Source organism: Macaca nemestrina, chromosome 9 (assembly GCF_043159975.1).
Source record: "Macaca nemestrina isolate mMacNem1 chromosome 9, mMacNem.hap1, whole genome shotgun sequence".
Classification (NCBI taxonomy): Eukaryota; Metazoa; Chordata; class Mammalia; order Primates; family Cercopithecidae; genus Macaca; species Macaca nemestrina.
This window is the reverse complement of record NC_092133.1, coordinates 130,761,216-130,772,761: the sequence shown is the minus strand read 5'-3', so window position 1 is coordinate 130,772,761 and position 11,546 is coordinate 130,761,216. Positions and strand designations below refer to the sequence as shown.

The window sequence follows — 11,546 nt, the reverse complement described above, 5'->3', positions numbered from 1 at the left end:
GGTCCAGACAGTGAAGCGGAATCCTTCGGAGATACCAGTAGAGGGCGCATCTGCCTTTTTCTATTTCAGATTAGAGTTTTTTTGCTTTTGTTTTTCTCTCTCTCTCTCCTTTGCGTTTCCTTCCTGCCAGTGAGCAGCGTGGATGCGCAACCACGTGCTCTTATTCTCACTGATTTGGGCGGTGCCAGCGCCTCCATTTGTAAATCTAGTTCTTCCCGGATTTCACGCCCTTCTTGGGTTTAGGCACGAACTTGCCCCCAGGCTTCTCCCAGGCCACCTGGGTCCCCGTCCTCATTTCTGTTTATTCCTCCTGCACGAGGGTCCCGGGGCCGGCAGCACCGCCTGGCCCAGGCGTCGACCTCGCGATCGGACGCCGCGCGTGTGGGTGACCGCGTCCCTGAGGCGCTGCCCGGGTGCTCGGGATGCACACAGGGCGGCTCTCCCTCCTACCTTGTCATCCTACTGTCTAATCCGGGGACAGCTTCCCTCCTCCACACCAGAGAGGCTGCTTCCCAGATGCAATCCCCGCGCACCCGTGAATCCCGGCGCCGGACACCTGGAGCACCCGGAGGTTAGCGGAGCCTGTTTTCGGTAACAAGAGCCCAAGAAGCATCCTGCAGGCTTTCTGCTTTTTGAGTGTATTTTAAAGCGAAAACGGGTGGAAAGCTATGTATGCTCAGTTAACTATGTCTAGATGTAAGCGTTTTTTTAAAAAACACAGATGGAGGCCTCCCTCCGAGGATGCCTGGGATTCTCCTTTCTGTGGGCGGCAGCGACCCCCCTGCGGCTCTAGCCTCCACTAAGGGATCTGCGGGGAAGACACAGGGAAGACCAACTCCGCACACTGGATTTGATTAATGATTTATTTTGATTAACGCCGTCACAGTGACGCCTTGGCGTAGTCCCTGTTCACCCGGGTCCCAGCCTCAACCCCGCACGGACCGCGAGGGTGGGTAGCTGGGGAAGGACGCAGGAAAGGGGCGGGGCGGGGCCTGGGGTGGGCGGGGCCTGGGGGCGGGGCCCGGGAAATTCCCCGGCGCGGGCAGGGAGCTGCTGGCGGTCAGCTGAGCGGCGCTGGGCGGGGTCGCGAGGCCGCGCATCAGCCCGAGGCTCCCCAAGCCCTGGTGCCCCAGCCGCCGCCGCCGGCGCCGCCGTCCCCCGGCAGGTTCCCTGGTCAACGTCCCATCCCGGTCGGCAGCTCTCTCCAGGCGGCACGATGCCAAGGAAGCAGTGACCCTGAGCGAAGCCAAGCCGGGCGGCAGGTGAGCCAGGGCAGGAGGCTGCAGAGGTGGGCGAGGGGGCGGCGGCTCCTTCCCGACGGGCTCTTCTCCAGCCTGAAAACGGTTCCCGCCGCCCTGCCCCGCGGCCCGGAGCCTGTCGGGGTGAGGGTGGCGAGGGGTGGGGCGGCCCTCCCGCGAGACTGCTGCCCTGGGAGGATCCCCAGGCCCCGGCGGGTCCTGACCTGGTGGGAAAGGGTGGGTAGTGAACAGAGAGTGGGTCCAAGAAGCGTCCAGGGCCGGCCTGGCGGCCACAGGTAACCCCTCTGCAGATCACCCGGAGGCTTGGAGGTGACGTCCTCCCGCAGGCTGGGAAGGATTCCGCAGCCAGTTCCTGGCCATAAGGGGGAGGTGGTTACAGACACACCTGTGGGAGACGTGGGACCACTACTTGAGCTGAATGAGGTGCCCAGGGTCCGTACCACAGAGTGACCCCTTTCTAAGGGGGTCGGAATCCACATAGACTACTGTGTCTAGGAGAGTCTGTACACTCTATATAGAGAGAATATTTGATGAGGCCGAGAACCCCAAAGGAATTGTTTTTGCCATCGAAATGTATAAGCTACAGGCAGTAAACATCGCTCAAAGAAAATGAAACCCAGGTTCCGGCCTGGCCTCCACCACCAGGAAAACTCTTGTATGGAAATGTACACCATGGAACTGTTTGTAAGGATGAAATGGAAAATGAAAGCATAGAAAAGTAAGGCAATGTGAGAACCTCAGAAGCCTTTGGAGCTGGTTAGCAAGGTGCAGGCAGTGTGAACAGAAGAACCCACCTTGCTCTTTTGACCCAGGGAGAGAAGAATTAGCGGGGCCAGGCTGCCTCCCAGGACAGGTGCAGTTTTAGGGCAGGGGCTGGAGAGGTCCCAGGGCAGACGCCAAGGCCAGGGATTGCCCTGGAGTGGACAAGGCAAGTTTAAATGTGACCTTTAGAGAGAGGACGATCATTGATTTAAGTCCTGGCATAACTGATCTGTTTTTCCACTGGGCCAATTTTGGGTGTTCTTTATATATTATGTACAACACTGTAAAAGTAGCAGCTTCTTTTTTATAAATTAACCTTTAGGTTGCATATTATGCTAGGAATATAACTAACCTAACCTCCCCCGCCTCCCATCTCCGGAAAACCAAACTTTATTCTGGAAGGCAACTGGACACTGTATTATGTCCTGCTGAACTCCCGCCCTTAGGTAGACGCGTGTAAGTATTCTGGCCATGAAATACACCTTCTGTTTTTTAGAGATTTGGCATATTTGATATATGTTCTTTGGAATTTATGAAATAGAAAACCCAAAGGAAAAGGAAAAATATTAAATTCTTTAAAAAAAATATTTCATTTAGAAAGAAAATTATTTTAAAAGCTTTGGTTGTTACCACTTTGACATGTGTATGAGGATTATTAGCATCTGTGTTACGAAGTGATACCCAGATGACTTTGCAGTGACAGAAAAAAAGCACTTGTAATTTTTCAAATAAGTTAGAAAAGTGGATTTCGAGAATCTGGATGTGAATGCCGTGGAACTGTGGAGAAACTCCTAACAACACTAGCATGCTGAGTTTGTCACCTACACAGCAGAAAGCATTTTACAGGTATTACACTTAAAAATACCTCATTATGCTATATTTTCAATTGATTTCGACATTTACTGCAAACCTGCTATGTGCCAGTCTCTAGTAAGAATAACATGGAGAGAAAGTACACGGGCAAACGATAGCAGTAATTTCAGAGTGGGCGGAGGAGGTGGAAATGCAGAGTGTTCTTGGGTGCTCGGGTAGGGAACAGTTCATATGACACAGGACATCATATTTAAGCTGAACATTGATCTGTCCAGTGGAAGTTTGCCAGGACACAAGGGGAGCCAGACATTTCGGGCAGAGGGCAGAAGAGAGGCAAGGACGCAGAAACAGAAGAATGCAGAGAACCGCGAGCTCTTTAACGTGCCTTGGGTATGAGTGTTTTGGTGGCAGGAGGTGACTCTGCTGGGTCATTTGGGCCTGGGCCCTGAAAGGCCACATTTATCTTGCTAAGAAGCTGAAAGTCTGCCTTGTACGGGAAGGATGGACTCAGGGGACTGACCTCATATTGCAAAAGAAACCATGAGGGCAAAAGGACTGAAATTGACAGGGCTGAAAGTCAGTCATTTAGGAGGCTGTTAAAATATATTCAACAGATATTTACTGAGCCCTCCCTTCTATGTGGCAAGTAATGTTCTCAGTCCTGGGGATACAGCAGTGGACAAAATAGGCAGAACCCCTGTCCTTTGTGGAGGTCAATGTGGCTGTGGTAGAGACAAGATAAGGGCCTGAACTAAGCCTGTGGGGATGGAGAGGAGGCAGTGGATTTTAGAAACACTTAGGAGGGCCAGGCGTGGTGGCTCATGCCTGTAATCCCAGCACTTTGGGAGGCCGAGGCGGGTGAATCACTTGAGATCAGGAGTTCAAGACCAGCCTGGCCAAAGTGGTGAAACCCCGTCTCTACTAAAGATACAAAAATTAGCCGGGCATGGTGGCATGCGCCTGTAATCCCAGCTACTTGGGAGGCTGAGGTGGGAGAATCGCTTGAACTAGGGAGGCGGAGGTTGCAGTGAGCTGAGATTGTGCCACGGTAGTCTAGCCTAGGCGACAGAGTGAGACTGAGTCTTAATTAAAAAAAAAAAAAAAAGAATTATTTAGGAGGTAGAGGTGATGGCATTTGGTGACCCATTAGACTTGGGGAAAAGGGGACTGGGAAGAATGAAGCCTCATTCCCTTGGGCAGCTAGGTTAAAGCTGCTGCCATTTTCTGTATATTACTAAAATACAAAGTCACAATATCCCTTCTAGTGTGTAATGATGAAGCTATTTTTACCCAATTAGTAGGATGCATACTCTAAGTTCTTTTTCCAGGGTGATGAAGGATTTAGTTGACGCAATATTAGAATCTCGCCCCCCCTTGTGAACCCAGAGTCTTCATAGAATTTGCCAGTAGCCAACTCTTGTCTCTGGTCAAAAATCAAGTTTTCACTGTTTAAAACTCATTTATCCCATGTAGGGATTGAACCTATGAATACTTCATTAACAAATTTGAAGACTTGGCCATACCAGGGCAAGGGCCTAACCTTGTACCTCGTCCAATGTCCACTGTGGAGAAGTCAGTGTAAAGCAGGTACCATTTGATACATAATGACTTTCTGACCACTAGAGCCATCCCACAGTGGAATAGACAGTGCCTGCTAAGGTCACTGCACTTGTGCTGTGTTCATTGAAACACTCAAGCCTGCTCTATAGGATCATGTGCCATCGAAACCAGACGAGACATTCTTGCATTGAATATGTTGGTCTGGATCATCTCTAAGGCCCACTCAGGAATCAGATTTATGCTGGTGTTTACAAGGTCAAGTCTTGACTATAATTACTTGATCTCTGGAATTTAAATGTATATACACACACATGCACACACACACACACACAGAGTCAGGAATTGAGATAGCAGATATGCGAATAAAATCTAGGGGACTTGCTTTTGACCATCCATTTACTAGGCAGTCCTCAGTCTCCCTCATTGGTGGAATCTTGACAAATCCTGTGCTCAATTAATTCATCCTTCCATCATTAAATATCACTTTTGCTTAGAAAGAACATACTTCACATCTAGGTCAGTTGATTATGGGAAACTCTGTTATTAGATAGAATCTTAGAATAAATGGCTTAGTTCCAGTTTCTGTAACCTTCGAAGACATGTGCAAGGATATTGTCTTTCATCAGTTGAACATAGCTCAAGGTGATGTTAAAAACAGAGAATGAAGCTTTCTGTAACTGGCATTCCACCGATAGATATTTCATATGTGCACTGCACAGTGATAGCTCATAGTGATGCCCTAAGATAACCTAAGAATTATGAAGTGCCCGTTGAGTCATCCAAAATGAAATTACTTTTTTTTTTTTTTTTTTGAGACAGAGTCTCACTCTGTCACCCAGGCTGGAGTGCCGTAGCATGATCTCAGCTCACTGCAACCTCTGCCTCCCAGGTTCAAGCAATTCTCATGTCTCAGCTCCCAAGTAGCTGGGACTACAGGCGTGTACCACTACACTCAGCTATTTTTTTTTTTTTTGACTATTACAAAAGTTTATTTAACAAAAAGTCTAATATGAAAATGTACATGACCTAACTTTTACATCATAGTAAAACAGGCCCTGTGGAGAGAGGACATGGGTTTCTTTGCTGAACAGCCATTTTTTATACCCATTCCAGGGCTTCTGACATGATGATACTATTTCCTTATATTACCACCATTCCAATATTGTTCTGTTGCCCACTGGTCACTATCTCCATACATTCATCTATCGCAAGATTCATAAAGGGATCAAATCCCCACAATATTCCTTGGACATGTCTGCTACCATTTAATTTCAGTGATAACTTCTTGTCCATAAGTCCGCTCTAGCCATCTGTCTAGAACATGATGCTATTCGAGATGTTCAACAAAAGGTGACATTCGAGATCTTCAAGAAACGAAGGAGGGAGAGTGCGGGGTGACCAGGGGCCCGACCGCAGGGCCGGGAGGCGAGTCAGCCAGAAGGAGGTGCAGTGGCTGCTGGCATTAACCATGCCGATGCGCGAGCTTTGCCGCTAATTTTTGTATTTTTAGTAGGGATGGGGTTTCACCATATTGGCCAGGCTAATCTCAAACTCCTGGCCTCAAGTGATCTGCCCACCGTGGCTTCCCAAAGTGCTGGGGATAAGCCACTGCACCTGGTATCAATTAAATTACTTTTAGTAAAATTTTGGTATTAAGTGTTTACATGCTTATATTTACCATATATGCTAACTTCTTATGTTTGATGACATTTGAATTACAAAATATTTTTTCTAACAATACTGGATATCACAGAATTTGCTGTCATTAGGACAGGTATAGCTATTCGTGAGAGTGACTGGCCTGCCGGTGATACTTGGTGTACATGCATTGAAGGGTGGGGTTTAGACTGTGGTCTTTCTAGAAACTAAAGAATATTTTTCGTAGTGTTGTTGAGCTGAAAGCAACAACATAAAGATTACCATTTGCTGGATGAATCAATAAATATCACTAGAGGTCATATGACTTCCTAAGGCCTCACATCTGGCTAATGGTACAAATGCTTTTTTCTGTGGCCTCCCTTAGCACGACCCTGCTTTTTTCCCCATATCCTTATAAAATCCGGGCAACGTGAGAAGTCAGAAACACTGATGTAACAACTAGAACCAGTTTTAACTTTATTATGGTGGTGTCTATAGACTTGGTGGAGGTATAAAAGGTCATGGAGGGGCCGGCACAGTGGCTCAAGCCTGTAATTCCAGCACTTTGGGAGGCCGAGATGGGTGGATCACCTGAGGTCATGAGTTCAAGACCAGTCTGGTCTGGCCAATGTGGCAAAACCCTATCTCTACTAAAAATACAAAATTAGCCGGGTGTGGTGGCACATGCCTGTGATCCCAACTACTTGGGAGGCTAAGGCAGGAAAATCACTTGAATCTGAAAGGCAGAGGTTGCAGCGAGCTGAGATTACACCACTGCTCTCCAGTCTGGGCGATGAAGTAAGACTCTGTCTGAAAAACAAAAAAAAGTTCATGGAGGATAAACATCTTAACAATTTTCAAAGAAATGTCTCTTTTCTCCCCCTCTCTTCGTCTCCCCTCCCCTTCCTTTCCTTTCCTTTTCAGAAAAAACATAAAGGAGAAATTTGTGCATATAATAAGATGCAACCAAACACATTTCTAAAAATCTACTTAGATTCTTTTTTTAAAAAAAAATCTGTTAAATATTTTCATGGCCTTTGCAAAATATAGTATAATCACTGAATACCTAAGAAAAATTAAATGTTGGCAAGTAAATGATACATATGACAAGGATTTTCTCTTTTAGGTCTATTACCCAGAATTTTAGTATTCCTCTGCAAAATAGGTAGGAACACTTACTCAGTAAAACCCCATTTTAATGAGATGATTCTCGGTACCAAAAAAATGAATTTTACAGAAAATTAGAAACTGATAGTCTATTCAGATTATTTTGGGGAGAAGAAAAACAGTCTGTTCTAGTCACCTAATGCTAAGCTAAGGAACACTTCTGTATTATACCTGTTTTCTAAATGAATGTGGGTGTGTGCAACATAGATATAAAAGGTTCAAAAATGAATCCTATGGTTTATCCGTGTTTTTTGCTTCATGAAATTGCCATCACCCTCGTTACATGACTACATGAGAATGACCCTCTTGGTGCTAGCTCTTGTAGGAAGAAGTGGCACAGGCTGCCCTGTCACAGGGTGTGGTAGGTAGCTCTGTCTCTGATTACCTACAAGTTCCTCGCACCAAAAGGAGGTTATCAGGTATTGCTTCCAGAAGATCTACAGAAAGCCCAAGGTATTGCCTCCTGTGGCCAAGGATGCAACACCACATTGGTACATTTGGTTTTATTTTAATTGATGGCTATTAAATGCACACATAGATATTATGACGCAGTTACATGTCAGAAACAGGCAGTTCTCTTACCTCTATCTTCCAGGGACTGAAATCTTGTGTAATGGATTCTCCACAACTCGGGGGTCACACAGGCTCCATCGTCATGAGTGGCTGATGGATCTCACAGAGACCAATGCCTTTCCCCAGTTAGAAATGGGATGCTCGCTTCCAGGTTCTCTCTTCACCCCTTTTGTGCATCTGTGGCTTTCTGCCTGATCACAGTTGTACAGTGTGCATTGTTGCTTGATACCTATTTGTTGGATAGATGGGTTTAAAATTATTTTCTAATGGCCAGACACAGTGGCTTATGCCTGTAATCTCAGCACTTTTGAAGGCCGAGGCCAGCAGATCACCTGAAGTCAGGAGTTCGAGACCACCCTGGCTAACATGGTGAAATCCCGTCTCTACTAAAAATACAAAAATGGGCCAGGCATGGTGGCTCACCCCTGTAGTCCCAGCTACTTGGGAGGCTGAGACAGGAGAATCACTTGAACCTGGGAGGTGGAGGTTGCAGTGAGCTGAGATCGCTCCACTGCACTCCAGCCTGGGCAACAGAGAGAGAATCTCTCAAAAAAAACAGAAACAATCTTCTAACAGTAAACATCCTGGAAGTAATAATATGCTTTTTCAGGCATCTCTCTGGACTTTGGCCACTCTTGATCTTTGTGGAATGGGTGTGTAGGCCACGTGTATACAGTGTTAGCGGGGAGGAGTTGCCTTTGCTATGTATTGCTTTATGATCTATCCCCATCAACTCTTGAAGAAAATACATCATTTTCACCAAGTGTGAAGGTGGAAATTTGTGCTGAAGATGTTTACCCGGGTGGTAGGTAACACAGAAGCATGGTGGAGATTCACTCATTTGTCTTGCATTTCTCTGTCCACATGGACCCCTCTACAAAACAAAGTGATATGTGTAAAAAAATTTCAGACCATGCAATAAGTAAAGATATCTTAGTCTTTTCAGTATGCATTGAAAAATAGAATATGAAGGCCTAACTACTCAGTAGTATAATAACTATGTTGTTTTACAAGGTGTGGCTTTGACACCTGGTGGTGCCACTTCCTGGTCTTGGATGAGCTGTACGCCTCTGTAAACCCAGCTTCCTCACCTATAAACAGCTGCCTGGTTCAGCGTTAATGAAGATTAGTCAGTGACAGGCCTGGTGTGCCGAGTCCGCACATAGTAAGCATTTGAAGAATGTTAATTCTCCCTTTCTTCTTAACCAAAAATATAAGAAACAAAATGTAGTTTTAAAAACAGTTTTTTGAGATATAGTTCGCTTACCATGCAATTCACTCAAAATAAGGAGATTTGAATTTGAAGATTTGCATGGGAAATTTTTTTCAGGATACTTTGCCCATGTCTACATATATCCTGGTCATCATGATGTCATACCCTCGTCTCCCTCCCCCATTTCCCAAATCCTCATTGTACCCTTTTATACACCCATACACACACACACACACACACACACACACACACACACTTTTCTGAAGCTATACTTTTTTTTGTTTAAAAGGAAGAATTAAAAATGTTCAAAATGTAACTGGAGAGAAAGTGGGCAACTTTGAGAGTAAATATTAGCAATCGCCAATGGGTTTGTGGGACTCCCGGGGGTCCCTGGTGGGGCGGGGGACAGCTCTGTTTTCAACAGGTGACTTTTCCTCAGGAACTTCTGCAATGTCCCATCAACCTCTCAGCTGCCTCACTGAAAAGGGGGACAGCCCCAGTGAAAGCACAGGAAATGGACCCCCCCATCTGGCCCACCCAAACCTGGACACATTCACCCCAGAGGAACTGCTGCAGCAGATGAAAGAGCTCCTGACCGAGAACCACCAGCTGAAAGGTAAGCAGGGCTGGCCCATGCATGCCCCGTTCATCCCGGGCCTACAAGAAATGCCGTCCCTTTGCACTAAGGCTTGGTGGTGAGCTCCCTTCTCCCTGTTTCCGTAGGTGGTAGCAGGTGGGGAAGCACAGGATTTAGCTTTTGGCAAGGCTAAATCTATTCTGATATTTACTTTTGGATACAGGTAAAAATAAAAATTGTGTGTAGCTCAAGGAACTAACATAATGAAATTTAACCCATTCAAAAGGAAAAGAGGCTGGGTGTGGTGGCTCATGCCTGTAATTCCAGCACTTTGGGAGGCTGAGGCAGAAGCATTGATTGAGTCCAGGAGTTCAAGACTAACCTGGGCAAGATGGCAAGACCTCATCCCTACCAAAAAAAAAAAAAAAGCTGGTCGTGGTGGTGCATGCCTCTGGTCCTAGCTACTGGGGAGGCTGAGGTTGGAGGACTCCTTGAGCCCGGGAAGTTGGAGCTGCAGTGAGCCATGATCGTGCCACTGTACTTCAGCCTGAATGACAGAGAGAGACCCTGACTCAAAAAAAAAAAAGGGAAAAAGGAAGAAAGGCTGCTATGGTTCCAGAGTTAGTCCTAAATATTACCTTATTAAGAGAAAGCCTCCTGGTATCTCAGGCCATGGCTTTGGGCAGGACCAGTGTTTGAACCTAGGAGTAGTAAGAACTTACTTAGTTCCTGGTAACCATAGATATTTAGATACTTGTGCTGTAGTGGCAGTACCCAAATCAACTTTATCCTCTTGGGACTTTTAAGGACTAGAAATGATGTTCATCCCACTAGTCTTTTCTGTAAGCAAAAACCACTTCATCATTTTGCTGCTGACCTTTGGACCGAGGCTAAGCATGGCATCTTCCGATTCAGAGCCATGTGGTCAAGCGGACTAGAGGGAGATTTGGTTCATCAAATCAAGTCCACTTTCCTAATGTGTGACCCCATCATTCTGAACCTCCTGCAGAAGCCATGAAGCTAAATAACCAAGCCATGAAAGGGCGGTTTGAGGAGCTTTCGGCCTGGACAGAGAAACAGAAGGAAGAACGCCAGTTTTTTGAGACACAGAGCAAAGAAGCCAAAGAGCGTCTCATGGCCTTGAGTCACGAGAATGAGAAATTGAAGGAAGAGCTTGGAAAACTGAAAGGGAAATCAGAAAGGTCATCTGAGGTGAGCAGACTGATCCATTGTGATTTTTTTTTTTTTCCATAACATTTGCAGTAGAATCTTATGTGTCTAGACCCCTAGATCAAAACCTGTCATGGTTCAGTCTGGATTGGTGTTTTGCCTGGTCTTGGAAGAAGTGCTTTTGCTCAAAAGATTGGTTGCCTTATTAAGGGTCATGGATAATCTCTTTTAGGGGAAAGAAAGTTGTAAAGCTTTGACCATATTGACTGTAGGCAAAAGAACAGGAAGGTTATAAATCATCGTATTGTATTCATTGTAGATGGTTCAGATGGGCCTCTACCTAGAACCATCCATTGTTTTTAGTTTCTGTCTTTGATATTAAAAATGTGTTTAGCCGGGCGCGGTGGCTCACGCCTGTAATCCCAGCTCTCAGGGAGGCAGAGGCGGGAGGATAGCTTGAGCCCAGGAGTTCGAGACCTGCCTGGGTAATATAGCGAGACCCTGTTCTCCACAAAAAGGTAAAAAAAAAAAAAAAAAAAAGACAAAAAAAAAAGTGTTTAAAAAATTCATTACTCAGAATTTTTACTTGTTGACCTTGTCTGTCAGTCTAAAATGGAGATTATCCACTTTACATTTTCCTTTTTAAAAATGTTTTGGAAAATGTCCTGTTGTGGTAAGAGGCTATCGCGTTGCCACAGATGAAAAGAGAAAGAGACACATTTTTCTGGACCCAAAGGACCTGGAAAAACGTGCTCATACCTGGGAGTGGATGTCAAAGGCGTTAGTAATGACACAACCCAGAACACGTTTGAAG

The 11,546-nt window shown here is 45.8% G+C and overlaps 1 protein-coding gene and 1 pseudogene across 6 annotated transcripts in view; one reads left to right on the top strand and one right to left on the bottom strand.

Annotated features, from left to right (window-relative positions):
- The first annotated feature begins 231 nt into the window (after positions 1-231).
- Positions 232-11,546, top strand: part of LOC105490617 (optineurin) — a 47,026-nt gene continuing 35,711 nt past the window's right edge. Inside the window, exons 1-5 of one of the 6 annotated variants that reach the window (XM_011756424.3) lie at positions 1,075-1,262; positions 2,755-2,867; positions 8,787-8,937; positions 9,425-9,601; positions 10,572-10,774. In XM_011756424.3, coding sequence (XP_011754726.1) covers positions 9,436-9,601; positions 10,572-10,774 — 369 coding nt within the window. In that variant the 5' untranslated portion in view covers positions 1,075-1,262; positions 2,755-2,867; positions 8,787-8,937; positions 9,425-9,435. Of the gene's footprint in view, positions 572-1,074; positions 1,263-2,754; positions 2,868-8,786; positions 8,938-9,424; positions 9,602-10,571; positions 10,775-11,546 lie in introns of those variants that run through there. The other 5 variants (XM_011756426.3, XM_011756422.3, XM_011756419.3 and 2 more) reach the window with 5 other exon arrangements.
- Positions 5,493-5,687, bottom strand: LOC112428172 (small nuclear ribonucleoprotein G pseudogene; annotated as a pseudogene).